General features: G+C 43.3%; 1 protein-coding gene across 3 annotated transcripts in view; it reads right to left on the bottom strand.

Annotated features, from left to right (window-relative positions):
• Nucleotides 1-25,341, bottom strand: part of UBA7 (ubiquitin like modifier activating enzyme 7) — a 61,991-nt gene that overhangs the window by 9,984 nt on the left and 26,666 nt on the right. For 2 of the 3 annotated variants that reach the window (XM_087709288.1, XM_087709289.1), the window contains exons 11-22: nucleotides 21,953-22,054; nucleotides 21,306-21,386; nucleotides 19,374-19,529; nucleotides 18,994-19,159; nucleotides 17,371-17,567; nucleotides 16,441-16,505; nucleotides 15,961-16,141; nucleotides 13,896-13,970; nucleotides 12,634-12,823; nucleotides 12,342-12,439; nucleotides 6,814-6,900; nucleotides 6,041-6,235 (exon numbers count right to left, since the gene is read on the bottom strand). In XM_087709288.1, the coding sequence (XP_087565414.1) occupies nucleotides 6,041-6,235; nucleotides 6,814-6,900; nucleotides 12,342-12,439; nucleotides 12,634-12,823; nucleotides 13,896-13,970; nucleotides 15,961-16,141; nucleotides 16,441-16,505; nucleotides 17,371-17,567; nucleotides 18,994-19,159; nucleotides 19,374-19,529; nucleotides 21,306-21,386; nucleotides 21,953-22,054 (1,593 nt within the window). The remainder of the gene's footprint in view (nucleotides 1-6,040; nucleotides 6,236-6,813; nucleotides 6,901-12,341; nucleotides 12,440-12,633; nucleotides 12,824-13,895; nucleotides 13,971-15,960; nucleotides 16,142-16,440; nucleotides 16,506-17,370; nucleotides 17,568-18,993; nucleotides 19,160-19,373; nucleotides 19,530-21,305; nucleotides 21,387-21,952; nucleotides 22,055-25,341) is intronic. The other variant, XM_087709290.1, reaches the window with a different exon arrangement.

The following is a 25,341-nucleotide window of genomic DNA, read 5'->3' as shown; positions in this document are numbered from 1 at the left end:
CACACACATTCTGAGACTAATTTGGACCGGTGGTCGGAGCACTTCTGTCCACACAGAACAGGGGATACGAATATATAGTTGACAGACAGGAATTCCTTTCAGAAGAATCATCCCTCTTCCATCTATGTATTTCACTAGTAACTGAACTGTCTTGGCAACGGTTCCTGGATTTACAATTTGAATAGGTAAGAACCCTTACCTATTTTATTTAAAACCCACATAGAAGCAAATAAAAAAGGAATGGGTAGAAGGGAAGGGAACTCAAGATGCACAGCACCATTTACATTTTCATTTACACTGGGAGTTGTAAATGAAAAAAACCATCATGCAACTTAGATTATTACACAACAGAGTCCCCAAAATGTAGGAAATAATCCTTAAATGCATATGAGGCTAATTAAGCTTATCCTGCCATTTGGGGCCATATGGCCTATTCCATTTGCTGCTTTACGTTGCTAGTAACAAGAACAGGTTCTCCTCTTTCCTAGGTGCCATATGGCCACTTGGCCTCTCCCTCACACTTGCTGGGGAAACCTTTGCACCTCCTGTTCATCTCTTCCTCTTCTTCTTTTTCTGCCTCTATATTTCTACAGCCAAGGGGTTAACCACAGACAGCAGGGACAGTGGAAATTGAACAGTCCCATCCATAGGAAGGACTTTGGGGGATTTTTTTTTTGTTCCTGTCAAAAGATCACTCTTCAAAGCCAGGGTTACAAGGTGATGACGGGAGTGTGAGTGGATTATGTGGGGATAGGAAGAAAGAATATTGAGGCTCCAAGCTAACCATTGCTCCCAAAACTCTCGATTCCCACGCCACAGCACTGTTCTTTCTGATTTCCCCAGTTCTCTGAAATGTTGTTTCCTAGCCCATCCCCATCCCAAAATCTGCTCTCACATGAGAAACAAATTTCCAATGAATCTGGGAGGGGGGATCCTTTGGCGCCAGGATAAGATCTGCCTTCCCCCAATCACCAGCCCTTGCTAACTAATGACTCCCATATGCGGCTTAACCAACTCCACAAGTTCTTGGATTCAGTTCAGCTCTCCATTCCTTTTGCAAATCTATCCCCCTTCCCATCTCCTGATGCTGCTGCTCCTTCCCCCCCTCTGGGCCCTCCTCTCCCCCATTTCCTCCCTTTTCACTCCAATTTCACATAGCGGACGTCACGAATAAAATCAGGAACTCCGGGGGTTTATTCACGCCTGAAAAAAGAAGCAAGATGGATCTTCCTAAATGGCCCTTTGGTGTTAATGCAGGCTGGCCACCCTGTCTTCTCTGTTGCCGTTCTCTAATAGGTTGGCAGTGCCAGAGAAAAGCTGTGGTAAGATTTCAGGTCTGTAGGACCTACTTTGTTAACAGAACTTTGAAATCCATCAACAGCTGTCAAGTGTACGGCTTGAGTGGGAGCGATGGTAGTGAAAACGGTTAATGAGACCTCTGATCATGGACTCATCCTAATTACTCTGAGGGTAAACAGTTCAGTCGGGAACCTTTGTAGCTTTACTGCAAATCATCCCATGGAAGTAGCATAGCTCAATGAACCTTTCCACCACAGGGTCTTCCAGACTTCTTTGACTATAACTTCCATGATTCTCTACCAGATTTTACACTGACGAGAATCCCAGTTGAACCTATCAGTATTTGGAGACAGGGCCTCAAAGGGGAACTTTTTTAATGTGATTCAATGTCCGTCTCCTCTAGAGAAAGATTCCACTCTCAAATCCAGGGGAAGAGCAAGCCCATCCTTCCCAGCAACAGGGAGCCTGATGGAACAATGGTCTCAGTATATGGTAGCTTCCTACATGCCAAAGATCCAGAGGTGCACCTGGGGTAGTGATGGCTAACCTTTTTCCCATCACGTGCCAAAGCGGGGGGAACACAGGGGGGGTCGTATGCAGGTGTGCCCATACCCATAATTCTATGCATGCAACTCCCTGCGCATGTGTACGCGACCCATCCCCTCCCCCCGCTTTCTGCCTGCAATAGACCCGTTTTTCACTCTCCCCATGCTCCAGAGGCTTTCTAGGAGCCTGGGGAGGGCGAAAACGGCCTCCCCCCGCCCCCTGGAGGCTTCCCTGAAGTCTCCGAGGTCTAAAAATGGCTGAAAATGAAGGCCGAAATCAGCTGGCCAGTGCACGCATGTGTGCTGAAGCTGTCAGGGCAACACCTCGCATGCCTAACAAATGGCTCTGTGTGCCACCAGTGGCATGTGTGCCATAGATCCGCCATCACAGACCTAGGGAGAAAACTCCCAACTCTGGCAATCGTAGGTGTTTGCCTCTCTATTCCATCTTTATTCCTATCAAATCCGTTTTTGAGAAAGTGAAGAGGTGGCCACGGTAAAACCACTGACGATTAAAAAGGAAGGCAAACTTCCCCGAATCCTATGGAAAATTATGCAAAGGAGGCTTCAAAATCGCACAGTTCAAAGCATCGCCTTCCCATCTGCCTCCTGAGCACCACAGCCTCTAAGCCCCTTCAAGTATCCTGCTTCGCTTGGTACAGGCACAATCCTTCCACAGCTGGATAAACTATGGCTGCCGAGCGAAGATTTTTTCCAATTCAAAATGTCACAAACTTTCATTACCAAGGCCACCCCCACCCCCTTTCACCACAGAAGTATTAAATCTCTGGTCATTGCAGGGGCCATTTGCAGAGCTGTGCTGTTTAGAAATCTGAGATACCCTTTAAAAATATACAACATTTGGCAATGCTAGATGGCGGGGGTGTAACCAAGCCCTGGGGCCATGCAGCATGATCTGAACCAGGAGGGAAGGAACAGAGGCCTGACAGCCCAAGCCCTGAAAAGCTGGAGCTCCCCCTCCCTTCCTGCTGGCCCTCCCTTCTCCTACCAATCTGGTTCCAATCTGTGCTTCCTGTGTAGCAGGAAGCCCCAGCCTCTCACTCCATAAACTCAAGACAAAAAGGCCTCTATTCAAACAGACGCTCTTAATTTAGCTTCTTGCTCTTTCCACTCTCCCCCACCCTATTCTGGCTCTGGTTTCTTTCTCCAGAAAAGGGAGCTATTGCAAAGAAGCCAAGAATAGTCGCAGCCCCAGCCATACAGGGCCAAGGCGATTTCCTGGGGGTGACAACAGTAGAGGCAACCCCAAAGTCCCAGCATGTGTATTCTGGGTGAGCATAAATATACCTCCCCTGCATTCATGCTAGAAAAAAAGAGAAAAAGAATGGCGAAGTGCTTTAAAAAGAGTTGCCAGGAAGAAGTCATGCCCTAGCATAATTGGCCGCTCAATAGGAAGGAAGGAAGGAAGGAAGGAAGGAAGGAAGGAAGGAAGGAAGGAAGGAAGGAAGGAAGGAAGGAAGGAGGGAGGGAGGGAGGGAGGGAGGAAAGGGATAGAAGGAGGAAGGGAGGCAGGGGAAGGAAGGAGGGAGGGAAGGGAGAGAGCGAGGAAGGGGAAGGAAGGAAGGAAGGAGGGAGGGAAGGAAGGGATAGAAGGAGGAAGGGAGGCAGGGGAAGGAAGGAGGGAGGGAAGGGAGAGCGAGGAAGGGGAAAGAAGGAAGGAGGGAGGGAAGGAAGGGATAGAAGGAGGAAGGGAGGCAGGGGAAGGAAGGAGGGAGGGAAGGGAGAGAGCGAGGAAGGGGAAGGAAGGAAGGAGGGAGGGAAGGAAGGGATAGAAGGAGGAAGGGAGGCAGGGGAAGGAAGGAGGGAGGGAAGGGAGAGCGAGGAAGGGGAAAGAAGGAAGGAGGGAGGGAAGGAAGGGATAGAAGGAGGAAGGGAGGCAGGGGAAGGAAGGAGGGAGGGAAGGGAAAGAGTGAGGAAGGGGAAGGAAGGAGGGAGGGAGGGAAGGGAGAGAAGGAGGAAGGAAGGCAGGGTAAGGAAGGAAGGAAGTTGAATGTGCAATTCCATCTTCAATCTAAGCTAATCAGCATTTAGAAAAAATCATGTAGAAATTCTAATAAATTCAGCTTGATAAGAAAATCAGAAAGATATAATAAACGAACCTCATATACAAACTGTCTGGTGGTGGATCCTGTCATTGACAGTGGTAGGATAGTGTCATACTTTCAATATATTAGAGATAGTTTTGATTTAATGAAATAGTTTCCCATCACAGCTTATACCTTTGCCCACTTGCACCTTCTTCAGTGCAAGAAGGTGTTTTTTAATAGCAATGTCATTTATTCTACTATTATTATCCACAAGCACCACTTTGATGGCAAGAGGGGATACATCTGAATCCTAAGGTTGTTCTGAAGATGTCTGTGAGACTTCTATGACTACTCTCCTAAGTACAAAGATTGGACAATGGTGTAAGGATGGGATGTCTAAGGTGGTATAAGGACTTCTGGCTTGGACAGGACGTTGGACTAGAACCCCACCAAGGTCTCTTCCAACTGTATGATTTTATGGTTCTGTTAACATGTGCTCCCTTTCAGTCACAGCACCATTTCAGCTTGGATTTGCCTTGACTTTGTTGAATCTTTTCCTCGTACCTGGAGAGAAAATGAAGGTGTGGGGAGAGATTCAGGGCTAGCATCCATGGTTTCTGCCAAAAGAAAACACAGTGGCTGGCACTGCGGCTTGGTGAGCAGCTTAGCCCCAGCTGTGAATGTCAGCTGCAGGTTAAAGACCATTTCCTGTGTCTGACAGCTCTCAGGCACCTATCCATCCCTCTCCTCCTGCACTGCTGCTGGCTTGATACACACTCCAGGCATCAGCTTCTGAAACTAGATCTCCTTCACCGTCTGTCTGCCAGAAGGGGCTCAGGAAAGGCAGGGTCAGCAGCAGCTGAAGTGAGCAGAGCTAGAGGCCCCTCACGTCAGGTCTGGGCAAGCAATGCACTTCTGGTGCCCAGACAGGAGGGACAGGATGGCACTGCGTGGAATAGGATGGCGGCATCTGCAGCGTGGAGTCCATTCTTGCCCACATGCTAAAGAGTCACCTTCGCTGGCTATATAAATTTTAGTAATAAATAAATAATAAAATTTAAAAAAAAAAACACTAAAAGATACAAGGCAGCCATTCTACCTTGAATCTTTGCTGCCAGTAACACCCAGAGCAATGCACTATCTCTAATTAATGCTATAAACCCTACTTCCAGGAAGCTTTAGCCAAGAACAGGAACACATGCCCGAAGATCAAGGGCTTCAGACTTCCAGTTTTCATTATTCTGCTGCAATGTCTGGAAACAGGCTTGTGCCAGAAAAAAATCAGCCACTCTTGTCATGATAGTGTCTTCAAACATTCCAGCCAAAGTGCAGGGATAGAGGGTGCGTACCCAGGTTCCACCACAAAATCGCGCCCAACTAAACCGCGTCGCTGATGTCATCAACAGGGCGACAACAGCGCGGAGACAGAAGCACACTGTAAACCCTAACCCTAAAATTAACCCCTAAACCTAACCCCCCTAAACCTAATCCTAAACCTAACCCTAACCCTAACTCTTAACCTAACCCTAAACCTAATCCTAACCCTTAACCTAACTCTAACCCTAACCCTTAACCTAACCCTAAACCTAACCCTAACCCTTACCTTAAGTTGAATCGGCTTGCTTTCAAAGCGCTATTTAAAGCGCCCTTCTTTCTCCGCGCTGGCTGTTGTCGCCCTGTTGATGACGTCAGCGACGTGGTTTAATCGGGCGCGGTTTAGTCGAACACGGTTTTGACGGGTCACACGTACCCACACGTCCAAGTGATCATAGGTACTTAGTGCCAAAACCACCCTCAGGCCTATTTTCAGCATGAAACAGGAGTGAACCATTGCTCTTCCTTCCATCCTTCAATTACTGATTACTGTAAACTAAGATGGCTACCAACATCCATGGCACTACAGAAATACTTGTTTACTAGTACAAAGCAACATGATTTCTGTCCGGAATGATTTGGCTCCCAGCACTACAGCAACTCCTTGTTTCCAGCCTTTTAGACATCCAGGTATTCCAGCAGAACTCCTCTGCAGTTCCTTGTTGCTTGTTCTCATCTTTGACTTGCACACAAAAAGAGACCCATCTAATCTCCTCCTGTTTTCAAACCATGATGAATCCAGAGCCCAAAATAGGATCATCACAGAGCCCTCACCTCATATGCTTGTGGAGATGGCACAGGCTGGGAGCGATCGAGGAACGGCTCAGCGAGCTGGAGGAAGCCATGGCGATAGGAACTGAGATCCTTGCACTGCCACACCAATTTGTAAAGCTCCAGGCAGGTCAGGCCAGCTACAGCAGCTGTTGTGGTGGCAATGGCAGGTACAATCCGGCCCGCAATCCTCTTGGCCTATTGAAATTAAGTTGGACAGACACCATGGAAATGATGGGAGAGAAAGCCACTTCTTGCAAGAAGGCGTTCTGCAGGTACCAAGCAATGGGGAAGGATTTTCTCAAGAGCCTTGGCTACGGAATTGGTAGCCTCCCCCACTTCCATTCCCTTGATAGACCCTCTATCCCCAAGCCAAGGTGGCGCAGTGCTGTTAAATGCAGCACTGCAGGCTACTGCTAGATCAGCAGTTCAGCGGTTCAAATCTCACCGGCTCAGGGTTGACTCAGCCTTCCATCCTTCTGAGGTGGGTAAAATGAGGACCCAGATTGTTGGGGGCAATATGCTGACTCTCTGTAAACCGCTTAGAGAGGCCTGAAAGGCCTATGAAGCGGTATATAAGTCTACTGCTATTGCTATTGCTTCCAACTGTTTTTCCCTCCTGCTCTTCTAGTAAAGAATTAATGCAACCTTGCTGCATGGACTCTTCTAAAACATTCCAATATCCCCATTCTCAGCTCCCCATTTTCTGTCTTTCATTTATTGGCAATAAGCGAGGGGCGATGAGAAACAAAGCCGCCCCCCCCCCCTAGCCTCACCTGGAACTTATCCACTGGAGGGATGTCATAGTTCTCAGCTCGCAGATTGGCTGCATGCGTGATGAATTCCAAATGGGAGTCCTTATCCTGAGGGCACAACAATGGCAAAATCAGTCCTAACCAGGAAGTGGTGGAAGTAACAGAAACGGATCTCAATGGGAAAAGAGACAAAAGTGATTGTAATCCTTACAAAAATCAGGAAAAACAAAGAACAGTTGGGTTTGGATAGGCTGTAAAGAAAAGGCATAAAAATGTGGCAATGCAGGGTAGATATGATGTTTGGAGGGTTTATTTTTAGTAAAAGAAAACAACGCCAGTGACTGCAAAAACAGTGTGCGTGCAACACATTGTGCAATCTTGGAAAACAGTGTGTAGCTAAATAAGTTTCCACAGCCCGGAGCAGCTGCAACACAAAGGTTGCCCTTGACTTGGTTAAGGAATTGTGCCTTCAGGTCTTTTTCCCTTCCTCCTTATTATCCTCTTTCTTCCCACATGACAAACCTATTTCACAATTTTTAAAAATATGGCTGCCCCTTTTGTCTATCCAACCTATACCAACGATACATTACAGGCCCTTCGGACTGGATGTCTCTGGAATATTTTTGAACTGGGAAGAACCAAGGCAGCTTCAAGTGGGAGATGGGAGAATGTGAAAAAGTGAAAACGCGAACTGTAAGCCATACAATCTACAATACAATAGCAGCGTTGGAAGGGACCTTGGAGGTCTTTCTAGTCCAACCCCCTGCCTAGGTAGAAAACCCTGTACCGTTTCAGACAAATGGCTATCCAACATCTTCTTAAAGACTTGAAACTGTGTAGAAAATACAACAGTTGTATAAGTAGTGCAAAAATAGGATGGTGTTCTGATTCATTAATAATCAACTGATAAGAGCTATAAGGCAAGCCATTTTATGAAACAGTAATATTGCAAACCGAAGAAACAGTAAAACCAAAATCCTAGTTCCTTAATCAACAATATCCAATCTATTAGACAATGTGATCACCAAGCTCCGATGCCTAAGGGAAAAACCCAGCTCTTTGCAGCTTTTTGGAAGGCTAAAAGTTGGATCCCAGCAGGGATCCGCTCCACTGAGCAGGGGCTGCGATGGAAAAGCCCTAGTAGATGGCAGCATCCAGGGGAAGGGGACGTGCCCTCCCAATCTGATCTAGTGGAGAAGATAAATATCCTCAGGGAAAGGAAGTTCTACAAATAACCTGATTTTGTGCCATGCAGAGTTTAAAAGATAACCAGCAGCCTGAATTGCACTCCGAAAGAAAATGAGAGACAGTGCGACTACGAGCAAATCAAAGTACACCATTGCATTCTGGACTAGTTGTAACTTCTGCATGGTCTTCAAGGGAAGCTCCATGGAAAGCACATCGCAGTAGTCTAATCAGAAAGTCCTAGTATGCAGTATTGCTCTGTCAAGCAGGTTAACTAGGTCTGATCATGTATTCAGCAACAGAAGAAGAGTTATCAGAAAGATAATTTATTAATTAGACTTCTATACCGCTTAATGGGGCTTTCAGCCCTCTCTAAGCGGTTTACAAATTTTTTAGCAAATTGAGTCAGCAACTTGCCCCCACAGTCTAGGTCCTCATTTCACCCACCTCGGAAGGATGGAAGGCTGAGTCGACCTTGAGCCGGTGAGATTTGAACCGCTGAACTGCAGATCACAGTCAGCTGAAGTGGCCTGCAGTACTGCACCCTAACCACTGCGCCACCTTGGCTCTTTTTAATGAAAAACAGGATCATCCACAACTCATTTCCAACATCCTGGCACTTCCAAAGTCTGAATACAGTCAAGATGCAAACTCACAACAATGCCCATGACCCTGTTTTTTGGAACTGCACATCTGTCTCTGAATGGCTGTCCTTCTTAATCTGGGCCCAAGTTTCTTCACCAACACAGGGATATGATAATATTTTTACAGGCTTATGAAGAATGACTTCATAAACAGCAGCAACAGACTGTAATGTGATCAAGTAATTTGGGACCCAAATGGGGAAAAAAAACAAAAATAGTGACAATAATCTACCCAACATTGTACAAATTTAAGCACATGTTTAAATCCTTTCTACTGAAACGAATGGTGGTTAGAGCCAAACTAAATTTAATGCCATTCACATAGTCAGCAAGTGTGTGATTAAAATGCTGAGACAACCCTGGTCTCCAATTCCAGGGAGGAATATTGGGGGAAACTTTAAGTATTCGAAATCTCTTCAATCCTAGTCCAATTGAGGAAATGTAGGGACAAAAATCTCTATCCCATATATTCTTGGGATTCAACTCAAGACAGAATCTTCGGCATCTCAATTTGGATCCTCACAACATGCTGTAGGTTAAGGTTGCCTTTGGAGACAACACTGAAGCTGGAGTTGATGCAAAATGCAATTAGACTGCTGTGGCATAATTCCACTAGCTAAGTCCAAGGCTAAAGTTACTAATTGCCAATAGACTTCCAGAAAATTCAGAAGACCCATAATGATACTTTTGATCAGTTGGTCTGAATGATATTTAAAAAAAAATTCTTTATGATGCAGCAGCAGGAAACAGCTTGACAAAATGTATCTGCTTTTCTAGGGCAATCAATGGCCGCATCTGTTGAGGGCCCACACCCACAAGATTACCAGATTACAGGTAGCCCTCAATTTAAGACTGCAATGGAGAGCAAAATTTCTGTTGGTAAAGGCAGCAGGTGATGTGAGTCACACCTCATTTTATTATATTTTTGCTACGGTTAAGTGAATCATCGCAGTTGTTACTATAAATCATGTGATTGTTCAAGGAACCCGGCTTCCCCATTGATCTTGCTTGTCAGAGGTTCTCTAGGAAAGTTTGCAAACGACAATCCCAGGACCCTGGGAATCTGCAACCATCGTAAATATACTGCCGGTTGCCAAACAACCGAATTTTGGTCTTGTGACTGTGTGGATGCTGCAGTGGTTAAAAGCGTGAGAACTGGTCATAAACCACATTTTTCAGGGTTCTTGTAACTCTGAACGGTCACTAAATGAATAGTCATAAGTCAAGGGCTACCCTGGTGTACATGTTTTCTTCATGGTGCTCCTCATTCTTTAGAACAGTGGTGTCCAACCTTGGCAACTTTAAGACCTGTGGACTTATAGCAGTTAGCAATAGCAGTTAGACTTATATACCGCTTCATAGGGCTTTCAGCCCTCTCTAAGCGGTTTACAGAGTCAGCATATCGCCCCCACAGTCTGGGTCCTCATTTCACCCACCTCGGAAGGATGGAAGGCTGAGTCAACCTTGAGCCGGTGAGATTAGAACCGCTGAACTGCAGATAACAGTCAGCTAAAGTGGCCTGCAGTACTGCACCCTAACCACTGCGCCACCTCGGCTCAGCTTTGCTGGCTGAGGGAGTTGAAGTCCACAAGTCTTAAAGTTGCCAAGGTTGGACATCACTGCTTTAGAACACCCTTTTTCAGTTCATACCCTCTTAGGTTAACAATTCAAATCTGAGCTAATCAAGATGTCTTTGGCCCCAGTTGGCCTGAATTGAAGGCATCCAAACTCTGGCTACAAAATATGCAGTTACATTTTATATATTCTTTTACGTTGCGATGCATCCAGAGCCCTTCAGGATTGAGGTGGTTTATAAACAATGTGAAATACATACCTACAATTTTAAACTATTTGTGTAATAGAATGCATGGCAAAATGTACCTTAGCCCTTAGGCTCTTAACCTGAGCTACACGTCATTTTGTGTTTTTTTAAATAATGATATTTCTCTCTTCTAGAAACTTCAGAAACTTACATCCTAAATGCCAACTCAATTATAACTCAAAACTCCAGAAACAGTAGCCTCCAAAACATGGAAAAGGTCAAAGCAACTAAGCCTGACTGGTAAATGAGATTTCTATTAGGAGCATTTGACAGCAACTTTCAACTGACATGGCAATATAAGGAAAATATTCCACCTTAACTAAAATCTGGACCTCGATCCTGGCAGCTGATGACATATTTGGATATAATCCTCACAATATTCCTACATTGCAACTGCATTTCTGCAGACAAATGCCTACTGTATGCAAAGAGTTTGGCTCATAGCAGCTGTGGGCTTGTTCCAATACTGCTCTGCACACAAGGAATATCATTCAATCCACAATGTTCTCCCCTGCTAAATAAAACAGACTTCCTACTGCAAGATGTGAGCAAGCTGAGGAAGGCCGTAACTCAGTGCTGAAGGGTGTTCTTTGTACACAGAAAAGTCGGCTCCGCTTTCATTATCCAGCTTAACTTTCGTTTTAAGAGTCTCTGATAGCAAGGGTGAGCAAAACCCTTGGCACGAACCCACCGTTTTCCTTAAATGTTCCACATCCTTATCATTTCACATTCAAGCACCTCCCCGTTCTCCAGTTTCCGTCATTCTCATTCGGAAGACCCAGATAAGAATGAATGTAGACCAACAATCCTTCTGACTTCATTTTGTCTTCATTTTACGCATGGCTCAGAATTAAGTCTGTGATCAAGAAAACTTAGTTCTTAGAGAGGAGTGGCCAGGAGTGTAGCTTTATCAACTCAAAAGAGCAGTTTATCCAGATATGGTTTGAGTCTGACATAAAGACAATTGTTCCAAGTAGCATGTCTGACTCTTGAGGTCACAAGTTCGCACCATCCTCTTTTGTGGGATTCCACCACAAATTTAACATGTAACTTAGCCTGATTATTTCATTTTTTTCTCTTGAGAGTTTTCTTCTGGAAAGAAGGCCTTAATGCAGTGTTTCTCAACCTTGGCAACTTGAAGATGTCTGGACTTCAACTCCCAGAATTCCCCAGCCAGCAAATGCTGGCTGGGGAATTCTGGGAGTTGAAGTCCGGACATCTTCAAGTTGCCAAAGTTGAGAAACACTGCCTTAATGTTTCCTCAGAGTCCATCTAAAACTTACCTACACATTTAAGTTACAAATAAATTAAGGAAATCATTAGGTACATGGGAAGTTGTGCTGTCAAAATGACCTTACTTCAGCCTTATCTGGGTTTTGCTTGATTTCTGTTCATTTAACGTGCCCTGGCCTCACCCACTTTTGGGAATAAGGGCCCCCGCACATCATTAGAGTCCAAACACTTCCTTCAATCTAAAAGAAGTTGCTCAGCCCATTTCAAGCTATCCAATGGGTTCTCAGTAAAGGTGAGGTTCAAAATCAGGAGCCATCCGATTTGTAATTCAGACTTTGAGTCATAATCCTAAATTTTGTGTACGTGATACAAAGGGAGTGTTTTTTGTAACGCAGCATTTGAGCACTGAATATTTAAAAAATCGTGTGGCTCTTGTTCATACTTGCCCTTTACAGATACTGGGACAATGGGTAAATGAGTCATCTCATTAAAGTGTTTTAGCTCTAAACTGAAATTGCCTGGTCCAGGATGAAGAAGCATTGTCAGAACTGCTGGGGGTGGTGGTGGTGGTGGTTCACAATTGGAATAGTGGAGTCACATGGTTCACTCAAGATCTACATAGAAAGAGATACACAGCAAGATGCAATAAACTAGCATAGCCATACCTTCTCAAAGTGAAGTGGCTCCATATGACCACTGTCTTTTTCAAGCTCCTCTCTTAGCTTTCCCAATTCTTGTTTCAGTTCTATCAACATCGTCTCCTCTAAAAGACATATTTAGTCCAAGTGAGATCATTTGAGCGATATGGAATGAACAAAACAACTGCTTGTTTAAAGCCCCTTATATGTTCAATGATAACCTCCACCCACATTTTGATTAAGATCAGCAGAAGGACCTTTAGGAGCTAATGGAAGCAGTTTAGTTTTCTGACTATCGTTGATCTTATCCATTTCTTACTAGAGGCACTTGGTAATGTTGGAATCTCCTCATCCGTAGTAGGGATATGCATCCCTTGACGTGGGTGGAAGGGTGGGAGATGCAACTCAAGGAGAACTTGCAAAGTGGTAGCTTCATCTTCATGAACAAGCAGCTTGTGTGTCTCGGCAAAGAGGCGACTGGCAGACACAATGAAGCTCTTGTGGGTGGTCTATAAAAATCCAAAGATAGCTTTAGCAGAGTCAGAACCCAATATATCCCTTTTCCCCCACTGAAACCCTAAGTTCTTATTTCTTATAATCAGCAATTGGAAGCATTGGGTGGCCCTCCAAAAATAAATTCCCTACCATTCAGTTAATCAACCCCCCCTCCCCTTTATATGATCAATATATCACACCACATCACCTAATGCAGCTTGCAACTACGACTGCGAGAACCAGTGGGTTTAGAGACAGCATTCTCCAATCCTCCTTTGAAATATCCAAGGCAAGTTTGAAATGAACTAGTCTTTCTCTTGTTGATTAAACATTTCTGGATTCATACTCTTTTTTATGAAATCCTTCCATTCCCCACTATCCTGTCAAGAGCTGAAGAAGCTTCTTAGATGAGAAGTAAAACGTCTTCAAAAGAAAAATCAAGAAAGTCCAGTTCCCTCCTGAAAAAAGCACCTTTGGGACAGCCATGACCTGGATGATTGAGAATCTCTAGAGACTACTCTTTTTAAGCTACCGTATTTTGGGGGGTATAAGACGCACTTTCCCTTTCCCTAAAAGTGGATGAAAATGTCAGGGCATCATATAGACCGAATACGGGCTTGTTTTTAGGCTCCCAAGCCCCCTGCATGTTGCATTTTTGCCCTCCCCAGCCCCCAGAAGCACTCTGCAATGCTGAGAATGTCCCATTTTTGCCAAAAACAGGCCCATTTTGGGCCCAAAACTATTTTTTCTTGTTTTCCTCTTGTAAATCTAGGTGAGGCTTCTAGTTCAGTGTGTCTTCTAGTCTGAAAAATATGGTATTTATTGTGAATTGTTTGCCACCAGTTCTAGGAAATAATAAAAACAATTCTCATTCATTGAATATGTATGTGTGTATTCATGAGAGTGAATGTGTACTTTTACTTTTAGTATCCATATTAACATTTACTTTGATCCTTTTAACATTAAAATGCGAATGGTCACCCAAGAGAGGAAATGTCTTGACCTTCCCTTGATGATTCTTACTGAGAAGACAAAAATCTGCTCTCTTCTAGAATCCCCAGTTCCCAAGCTGAACAACTCACTCACATTATTGTAATCAAACTGGAGTTGGTGCGGGCATCGATTGGATCCGGACCAGAAAGGAAATCCAGAGCTTATCTCCTGGGGACAAAGGTAGATAGGGTCAGTCAGGAAGCCACATGGGATGCGGGGAAAGAAGTTCAAGGAAGGAAACTCCACTGATCAAAGGCTGGAACTGAGCCAGGTAAGTTTTGCAGCCTGAAGTAAGAAGATTTAGCCATGGAAGGGAGAATAAGTGCTCAGAGGTAGTAGATGTGGCTGGAAGGAACTATCTGTACCATCTGTATATTTTACTTGTATATATTTTAATTCCTCCAAAACATCCAGGGCCTCCTTCTGACATTACTGTTACATTCCATTAAGGGCCAAAAAAAGGTTATATAAAAGAACAATGCTTTAGCACCCAAAAGATAAGACACACATAACCATGGTAGTATCACTTTCAGCAACATAAATTACAGTGTGAGGAAAAATGGGGAATGAAAAATGCAATGGAATCTGCAACTGAGGCCATGGAGCTACCAAAGAGCTCTAAGTTGAATGCATAAAATGGGGCCTTAGCTTTTCTTTTCTTTTTTTTTTACCCTTCCTTGAATCTGTTTATGAAAAGCCATGAAAAAAAATGTGTACTATAATTCACGGATGCAGTAATCCTTCAATGGCATTTTCAATCCTGAGTGGAATTCACAGGTATCAAAGAAGCCACCTTTACATTAAGCATCTGGGTTTCCACAAAAATGTACAGTAATACCCCCTGATTCTCTCTTTTTATTTTCCTCTCAACCAAGCCAACAAAATCACTTTCTGTGTTTTAGGTATTAGTGTAACTAAAAGAAAAAAAGAAGCAGCACGAGTTCTTTTCATAGAGCGTGTGCGTTCCTGCAGGGTTGAAAAACGCTTCCTTTTATTTTCTATTTATAGTTAACACCGTTTGCAAAATTGCACCATCACCATTGTATGGCGAGAGATATAATGATTATGGGTTAACTACATACAGGGCAGATTGTTTCTAATCTTCTCAGAAGGTGTCAGATAATCTGTAGTAGGAAATATGGGAAGAGGGCTCTCTCCGTACTACCGGAACATCCTACATAGAAAGGGACTGGCTACCTTGAATTTTGCTTCACCATAACAAGAGGAAGACAGCGAAATGCAGGACCGCTATGGAAACTGTTCTAGGTCGAGTCCTTAGCCTGAGCATCTGGACTCTCTGCTTTGAATATACAGGATTACTCTCTCTGTGGACTCTTGATTACCGTTTGCCATTTGATTCCGATCCTATTAGGTTCTTATTCTTCTGAAGTTTTTCTAAAAAACTATAGGCAAATCATTTTCAGGATCTCCAGCTAGGGGCGTAATGGTGAACCTAGGGGCACCTGTGCCAGAGGTGTCATGCAGAGCCCTCTCTGTGGGCATGCGTGCCATTGGCAGCTGCTCTTCTGGTTTCTGGTACGCCAGCCAGCTGGTCTTCGTGGGTGCCGGAATGCCAGAAAACACCCCAAAAACAGGCCATTTTCCAGGCTGTTTTGGGGTTGTTTTCTAGGCTGTTTTTCTTTGCTGGTGCCAGAGCGGCCAGCTGGTCTTCACAGGTGTCAGAGCCCCAAAAAATGGCCTGAAAGTTGCCCCCAAAACAGCCAAAAACGGCCCCAAAGCAGGCGTGTGAACACCGTCCAGCTAGTCTCTGGGTTTGTGGCTCTGGTGTGCGCATGCGCATACATGCACGCCCATTCCAGTTTGGGCACTCGGTGCCGAAAACGTTCGCCGTCACTGAGCTAGGGTGTATGAGTTATTTTATGACCATGGGCTTCTACCCAAAGAAGCAGCAAGAGTAAATGTTTGCGGAGCTAAGTCTGTAAGAAGCAATGCCTCCACAGATGAGACCAGCACTTTTTATATTAAGTTTTGATTAAGTTGGAAGCCTCTGCAAAAGAAATGTATACTCCATCCAAAGAAGGGCAGAGGGAAGAGGATCCTCCCTTGAACTTGAGCCGTTTCCACTTCACTTGCTGCACCGTGCTGGGCAAGAAGCTAGGAAGTAGTTGAGGGTAAAAAGGATATGCTTATGTCTTACATATTCAGGTGGAAAGTTGTACAGAATCTGCAGGATGTCATGACAGAAAAGACGCTCCCAAAGTTTCCGGGCCCAGGCCACGCAGTCTCGCCAGCACTGTGGCTGCTCCTGAAGACTCATCTTCACTAGGTTCAGCCTCTCCAAAGCTTCGGTGCCTTCTTTCTCAAAGGTGGTGGCATCCCTGGAGTTAAAGATAGACACTGTAGTTGGACTAAAGAAAATATTCAGCTGTTTTATTTCTTAAGTATAGGAAATCTTCACCAAATATCCATAGGCCTCTCAAAACAACCAGATCTCCTTGTTTAATTATTCTAAGAACAACTATTGTTTAGTGATAAAGTATCTACTAAACACCCCCTGTCCGTGCCCCTGCTAGTAGAATAAAACATCAACTTGATCCCCAATACTACCTATTCATGATTCTTACACACACACACACAATATTTATCCATCTTTGACAAGATCTAGATTTTCACTCACCTCAGAAATTTATTAGTATCCTCTGCTCTTATTTTGAAAAGATCCTCAAATTGATTTCGGGCCCACTGGAAAAGATGGAGATGAAGTGGGTTCAGGAATCTATTGTGCTCTTTGTAAATGCATTAAGCCTGTGCATTGACTCAGAAGCAAGAGCAGTTAGGATGACACCCAAATAACCAGTACCGGATAGCAGGCTCTGAGTATCTTGCCTGCCAGTATTTTTTGGGCTAAGTGGGCCAACACAGACCACAGATCCCTCAAGGCTGGTATTTACTCCTCTGATCTAGATATAAGGGCTCCCCAATCAAATGGCCAGACAGAAATTTCCTCCATTGGAGGCGAAGGGGAATCAAACAGGGGCATGAAAAGCCTCAGGATCCTGAAATCTGGAAAGGGCTGCCCTTGCTACCTCTGTTCTGTGAACTGGGAAGAAACAGCTGAAGATTTGCTTGAGGTGAAGAATTCTGGCTTAGCTTATGGGTGAAACAGCTGAGCCCAATCTCCTGTCCTCACACCACTAACTGGCTATCCTAGTTTTTGCCCAGCTGCCTAGAAACAGTAAATGAAGCTAAAAGGGCCAGTCAGAAGAAGGGGGTTTCCCCTCTTTCAAGGATGGCTCAGCTGGAGAGAAAGGGAAGGGTTTGGAGCAGAAGCTGCAGAGTTGATGAGGGGCAGAACAGGGGTGAAATTCAGCAGGTTCTGGAGATCCAGTAGCGGAAATTTTGAGTAGTTTGGAGAACCGGCAAATGCCACCACTGGCTGGCCCCAGAGGGAGGTGGGAATGGAGATTTTGCAGTATCCTTCCCCTGCCACGTTCACCAAGCCACGCCCACCAAGCCAAACCACGCCCCACCAAGCCACTCCCACAGAACTGGTAGCACAAAAATTTGAATGTCACCACTGGGGCAGAAGAAAGATGTGGATTTGTACCTGAATGGTGTGCTGGATGGTAGTGGGGAAATAGCGCAGAGTGCAGAGAGGGATTGTTGTACTGTCCTTATCCAGACTTTGTCCATATGTGTTTGTCAGGTAAGGCACGAAGACTAGGGAGTGTCCCTTGGTGCCATCGGTCCCAGAATCGAGCAAAGGCTTGAGGTAGTGCAGACATATTTCACCCACTTCGTTTCCTGCAGGGGAAAGAAAAGGGGGAAGCCTAAAGCGTTGCACAGTTCTTTGCATGATTCTGCTTCCATAGCTCCAGTCAATCCGAATAAAGCTGGAATGGACTTTGGAGATGTTCTAGTCCAGCCCACTGCTCAACTATACCACTTCAGACAAGGGACTGTCCAGTCTCTTCTTAAAAACCTCCAGTGGTGATGGAAGCACCTACAGCTTCAGAAGGCAAACTGTTCCAATGGTTAATTGTCCTGTTAAGAAGTTTCTCCTTAGTTCCAAATTGCTTCTCTCCTTCATTGTGTAGTTTCCACCCATTATTTCTTGTCCTGCCTACAAATGCTTTGATAAATAAGTTGACCCTCTCCTCTTTGTGGCAGCCCTTGAAATACTGGAGCGCTGCTATCATCCTTAGTCCTTCTTTTCTCTAAATTAGCCACATCCAAATCCTACAACTGTTCTTCATTTTTTAATCTCCAGCTAACTAACTTTTAGGAGAGAAAGAAGTCAAGGAACACAAGAAGGACCATTTGTGGCTTGCTGAAGTCACTTTCCTTTGAAAGTTTGAGGAAATCAGAGTTGCAGGCAAAAAAAGAACTGATTGCCTCATGTCTTCCCTCATTCTCTGAAGAAAAGAACTAGAAGAAAAGCAAGACAAAATTCAAACGATATAAATGCTATAAATTTAGAAATAAGCATTCCTTAGAAAGGCCTTGTTTTGAGAATTCCGAATCATGGTATGAGTGATGGATAAATATTATGCAAATTTAAGCGATTATTTACGTGCCCTCAATTCAGCCTTGACTGCTAATGACTCCATAGACCAGGGGTGTCCAAACTTGGCTGGGGAATTCTGGGAGTTGAAGTCCACAAGTCTTAATGTTCCAAGTTTGGACACCCCTGCCATAAACAATGCTCACCAATCTGCCTTCAATAAAAATCCTAGAGTTCTTCAAATATTTTTTTTGCAGTAATTGACTGTCCCAACTACCTGATACATTGTTTTTCCTTCCTCCTTCCAAGTTTAACAGGGATATGTGTGAGAGAGACAGATATTCAGTCAAGCATCAACTCCCATCCCACGCAAAAATATTTGGGTTTCTGCTTGTGGGTCATTGTCTCAAAGGTGTAGTCAGTTTTTATTTGGTCCACAACTAATTTATTCTTATTTTTCTTGAAGTTCATGGTACATTTAGTAATTGTTTCCAAATGTATCATTCTAGCACTAACACTGATGATGTTACCTAGTTTGAGTAATGAAACGTCTGCAAGAAACGTACAGGGGTTTCTCCTTTCAAGTTTCCCAGTCAGTACAGTATGGTCATTGGTGATGATTGGCGGCATTAGAGAGTTCCCAATTTATCCAGGAGCAATTATGTTATGGAAGTCTGGAACACTTTACCCTGGGAGACTCATACCCATTATGATTGAAGGACTTACTGGCTTGAAAGCTGTCCAGGGCACTGGCTACACCATCCAAGCCCAAGAAGAATTCGTCCCCATAGAAGTGTTGTGTGTCAAGCCCAACCCGATTTTGCTGAGCTATTACATTGATATTAGGATTCATACGTCTTATGGCAGCTGCAGCCACTTCTGACTTCTGCTTCTATAGACAACAAAGGAAACATGATTAGATCTAAGATTAAAATTGGTCATTGACCAACGTGCAGAAATAGGTCAGAAAACAGACATTCTCCATTTACATTAAAAGTCAATTTGCTAGTATTCGGACTTGCAGCAAATCTCAGAGTTTCTAAAGTTACCACTCTTCCTTCTCCCAATTCCCCCCCCCCCCCGGCCATCTTGTCTGCATGACTTACAGATATATCTTGTGGTCGAAATAGGAACTGCCTGTTCAGGTTGGACTTTTCAATGATGTCCATGTCTGTCACAGTGATCTCCCCGCCCTCGCCAGCAGCCAAGCCAATCATTGCGAAATTCTTCAAGAGTTCACAGCCAATCGCACCTGCTCCTACCTAAAAAAGTTGTTTATAATAAGACTGTTTGAGACCCCGTGACATTTTGGAACATTATCAAAAACTGGAGATAGCTCCTCAAATTACTGTATATATGATTGTTCTTATCCACACTTCCCGTATATCTTTTCTCCATCTGCATGCTATTAGTCTAACCCTCATGCAATTTCAATAAAACATGTGTGGCAGTGGTGAGATTCAAATAATTTAACAACTGGTTCTCTGCCCTAATAATTTCTTCTGACAACCAGTTCACCAAACTTCTCAGAAACTTAACCGGTTCTCCTGAAGTGGTGAGAAGAGGGGGGAATCCCACCACTGATGTGTAGCAATTACAAAGCCTGGACAGAAGTATTCACACAAGAAAATTGCTATCAAAGTCCAAAAACTTTCTGAATACAATTCTGGGAAAAGGATAGACATGACATACAGAATGACTCTCCCATTTTGAAAATAAAACTCTTGATCACCTTATATATTATAGATATCAATTTGCCCAAAATCTAAAAAAACAAACAAACTATGAGAAACCCATGATTTTAGTATGTTTCCATTATAGCTGGTACACTACATTAACTCTTAATTTTGCTGTGGAAGAAGCACAGATAAGAAACTCCACAAGTTCATGGGATCCATATGCCAATTCATCTATTGTGTGAAGCATATTAGAACTATGCAACGGCCTTAAAACAAGAAAAAGGAGTAAAACCGGGATGGAACCTCAACCCAACCCTCTTTTATCTTATAAATCAACTATTTACCAGTCGTTTCTAAAATGGCTGTGAAGTCCAGGATTACCAGAATGTGACTCAGCAGCACAAAGCCTGTTATACAGTGGTGATCTCACACACTCCCTTCGATAATAGAGTCATGCAAATGAACAAAAGGAAAGATTTTGCAGAATGTGAATGTATCTTGCAAAAACATATCTTGGTTCCGGTCTATTTTTCCAAAATATTCTCATGAAGGCTAGAGATTTGATCAATGTCAATCCTTCTAGGCTTGTTTGTTTCCTTCCTGGTCTAAATTACTTAGGGGATCCATGTTGAATTTCCCATAAGTCTTTGTAGTCACATCTGCAAAAAGTGATATGCTATAATTTAAGACGTCATTACCACTGCTATAATAATTTCGTCCCATCATCTAATGGGAATAGTTTCAACATCTGGAGTCTTTCTTCAATAATCAGGAATCTGTTAATTAGTATAAAATCTGATATCTACAGCAGCAGTTCTGCCAGCAAATGATGTTACCACCACCATCCCCCCTGCCAAAAAAAACAACAACCAGAACCCAACAAAACCAATAACAGCTGCAGGAAGAATCTAAGCTTCATCATAGACAAATAATAATTCTTGCTTTGGTGCCCCCTCTCAAGCTAAAAAATGATCAAATGCTCCCTCTGCTGTGAAAAACGGGAAGAAAAGGCACCAAAGTTTATCCATTCTCTTTCAACAGCTGCTGGGTGAATACGTGGTTTCCCGTCCTGCAATGGGAAATTAGCTCATCAAAAAAAGTTTTCTTTTGTTTTAATTATTGGACCCACAAAGGTCATTTGGAAGAGCTGTAGATCTATCATCCCAGATAAGATAAGGTAAATGAGAGCTGGAGAGACGACAGACAACAACAACTACAACTACAACAACAACAACAAAAAGAACTTAGCACACACAGCATAATTTGCCCAAACCAAGTACACACATTATAATGAACCTAGTTAGCGTGCGGTAAGAACGTTGTTTCATGTGGTCCGCAAGAGTTGCATGCCTTACTCACCAGGAAATACTTCTGCTTCCCAAGTTGTTTTTGGAAGTCAGCCCCAAAGACAGCAATCTGCCCATCGTAGCGGCTACCACGCTGTCAGAGACAGAGATGGCAAACATTAGAACCCTAAGAGGAAAATTCCAGACCGGAAGTAAAATGAAACCAGCCCAGTTTCTCAAGGGCATTCTCAGAAAGTCTAGTTGGCATCATGAAAGAGAACAGAATGAATGAATGAATGAGCTGGAAGGGACACTAGAAGTCTTCTAGTCCATCCCCCTGCCCAAGCAGGGGAACCTATACTATTTCAGATAAATGACTGTCTAGACTCTAGATTCTTCTTAAAAACATCCAGTGATGGAGTGCCCGTGATTTCTGGAGGCAAGCTGTTCTCATTGTTAATTGTCCTCATTGTTAGGAAGTTTCTCCTTAATTCCAGGTTCTCTCTTTGATTAGTTTCCAACCATTTTTCTTGTCCTGCCCTCTGGTACTTTGGAGAATAATTTGACCCCCTCTTCTTTGTGGCAGCCCCTCAAATACTGGAATACTGCTATGAAAACGTTTCAAACAGCCACTAGTGGAAACCTTTCTAAACAGAGTCGTGCTGGGTCAGACCTGAATAGTTTGGGGGAAAAGGCAAACTATGGAATGTAACTACTCACCGGAGCACAGTTTTCCTCTGTCAGCTGCTCCCCCTCAGGCAGGCATTCATAAGCATCAAAGTACAGCCACTGATCCAAAGGGGTGAATTTCCCTGAAACAGCCTGCAAGCAAAGTAGCATAGAAACTTTGCTCAAGCAAAAGATTATAATGAACACTGTGGAAGCTGGAGTCCAACACATCTCGATCTTAAGCTGTAAAGCAGGCCCAGTTTCAGTAGGTGATGTTTTTGCTTATTGTGTCTCATTATTCAGAGAAACCACATCTTGAAGAGCCGAGGTGGCGCAGTGGTTAAATGCAGCACTGCAGGCTACTGCTAGATCAGCAGTTCAGCGGTTCAAATCTCACCAGCTCAGGGTTGACTCAGCCTTCCATCCTTCCGAGGTGGGTAAAATGAGGACCCAGATTGTTGGGGGCAATATGCTGACTCTCTGTAAACCGCTTAGAGAGGGCTGAAAGCCCTATGAAGCGGTATATAAGTCTAACTGCTATTGCTATCTTTTGGTCTTCAACTCAACTGTTAAAGGCACAAAAGCCCCTCGGGGAATGGGAAGATTGGTACTTCTTCACCATTCTAGCCAGTTCACTAATCTTGTTGAGCACTAATTCATCCAGGAGGAACTTGACAGAGTGGCTCATCTGTATTGCAACAGGCAGAAAATAAATTACGCTAGGAGAAGAGAAAATGGAATGCTTGCAGCCACTACCAACCCAAGACAGACTGGGCTCCTGGGCTCTGGAGTCATCCCACATGAAATTAATTTCTATGTGATTCAAGTAATCTTTAATCCAGCCTTCTGCATTTGTCACTTGCAACAACTGGTCAGTTATGGTACTTTGTGGCGAATGGTCTCTGAATCCAGAGGGCCTTCTGTGATGAAGCTTCGTCAGTCCAAATCTTGTTACAGAAGGCAAAACTGCAAAGGCCGTGGCATCGCCCCTGAATAATACACACACTGCTGCCTATCATACTGAGCAATATTACATTCTATTAAAGTTAAAGTAATTATTCTTTCACTTACATATATATTCTCAATATTCACACAGTGTATACAATCTATTCCCATTCCCTGTTTCATTTAAGGGGGTTATTTGTCATGAATATTGTCTATTTGGGCAATGTGCACTGTACATCTGAGTGGAAGTCATAGGGCCAAAAGGCATACAGGAAAGTTTGAAACTTAACCCACTTTACCAAATGAGTTTTTAAAACTACATGTGCTCAGGTATAATGCCAATCTCCACCACTGTATTTCCCCCATCTTTTTAATGTTTTTATTTGTAGCCATCTAGAATTGTTCAAGGAAAGATGAAATATACAGTATATTAATGAGTGTGAGTGTGTGTGTGTGTGTTTACGTAGTTTTTGTTTTCGTAGATTTTCACAGGTATAGGTATGTTGGTCTTGTTGTATTCGGGTCTTTTCCCGTGTAAGATTATCTTGGCAACGTTTTGGCGAGGTCTGATTTGCCATCTTCAGGATCGTGTTTTTGGCTTAAAGCGTGGCCAGAGCTGCCGTCTTTCTATAAATCTTGGTGGGGGTGTGTGGAGTGCTGGTGTTGTAATACATATATTAATATATATATTACTATTACTATTAATATTAATATTAATATATTGTGTTTTAATAACAAAAACTAGAATAATGATGATGGCTAAGAGCAGGAAAGTTGAAGAAAAGGAGACAGCAGTGAATTCAGGTTGCACAAGACCAAGCCTTAAGAAAAATACATACAAAGCCAGAATTGAGAAGAGAGCAACGTCAGCAAATGCTGCCTCTGCAAAGAAACTGGAGAAACAGTGGATCACTTAGTTGCTGCAAGAAGATCTCACAGACCGACTACAAACAATGGCATGACAAAGTAACAACAACGGTGCATGAACGAGAAATACTCCAAAAATCTAGATAGTGGACATTGCAGTAGTCTGAAACAACAGAATAAGAGAGAAAAAAGAATTGGAGAAAAATCTCAAAATACAAAGACCTGCAAAGAAAAGTAGAAAAATTATGGCCAAAAGAACAGTGCTAACATGTGCCTGGAGTGCAATCCCAAAAAAATCTGGAGCACCATTTGAAGACCATTGGCATTGACAAAAATCACCATCAGTCAATTGCAAAAGGCAGCTTGCTTGGAACAGCTTACATCTTGCTACCACATCTTTAACACTTATCAGATAACAATATTTGCCTATCCCAGGTCCTTAGGAAGGACTCAGTAGGTTGACACAAACAGTCTAAATAATTGTCTGACTGTTCAACCAAGCATAATAATATCATACTGTAAGTCATTGTCTGCAAACTATAATGGCCGTCTTCACATATCCTACTTAACCAAATATTCAAAAGAAAACCTACGCAAAGCATATTATGGCTCAGCATGAATCAAATTGGGAAATTCCAGGACTGACAAACTGAAGAGCCAGGATTGTAGACAAAGAAGAAAGAAAACCTAACAGAGAATCATAGCTGGAGGGAGCCAGTTACGTGTAAGAAGACTGCAGTTCAGAGAGGATATGTTGCAGGAAAACATAATTTGACTGTACTAGATGTAAATAATTAGAGTTCTATCCAGCCTGTATTTCTTCTACAAGCGCAAGCCAATTTACATGGGGATTTCCTTCATTCTGACGACTGCAAAAAATCCGAGATTTGCTGAGAGGGTGAAAAGCCCAAAGTCACCTTTTAAGTTTTCATGGTTTTAGTCTGGTAAATTAAATCTCAATAAATGAGAGTATGATATTGCTCTTCTTACCCATTCTTGCTCAAGATTGTAATCATATTGCAATACATTTTGTCTGATAAGCTGGGGATCATCCAAATCCTGATCTTTAAACTCTCTTCTTCATTTCTTTTATTTTAAGTCAACATTTAGCCATTGTTGTAGTCTTACAATTGTTACATCCTTTAGTTCATTCTGTCAACGGCTAGAAAAATCCCAAGTGATTTTCCCCTTAAGGTGCTCTGACATACTTTGTGACTAGTAATACAGATGGCCAGATTTTAGCTATTTGGTTACCAATATATGTTGACTTCCGGTAGTCGGTATGTGTCAGAACTCTGAGTAAAGGCTTCAACAAACCTCTTATCAACTCATAAAAGATCAAAGCTAAGATCTTGGGTTGCTTCTCAATAAAGTGTCTTTTGTGCAATCCGTCTGCCTCCTTTATGGAATTTTACCCAGGTTGTAATAGTTGACACCACCCCCTGTTTCTTAACTTTCCTGTTTTTTTCCAAAAGCTCCTTCCAGGTTTTGCTTATCACAAAAAGATATTAAAAAGTTAAGGATGGAGAAGCTGCTCTATGCCATTTATCTGGTAGGAATCAGAAGCTGCCTCGTAATCATTTGCAAAAGGCCCTACAGAAGTAAGTCTGAATCAGAGGTTTCCTAAG

This window comes from Thamnophis sirtalis, unplaced genomic scaffold, assembly GCF_051295495.1.
Source record: "Thamnophis sirtalis isolate CommonGarterSnake01/CBP01778 unplaced genomic scaffold, rThaSir2_p1.2 scaffold_3, whole genome shotgun sequence".
Taxonomy (NCBI): Eukaryota; Metazoa; Chordata; class Lepidosauria; order Squamata; family Natricidae; genus Thamnophis; species Thamnophis sirtalis.
This window is presented reverse-complemented; position numbering and strand designations above follow the sequence as displayed.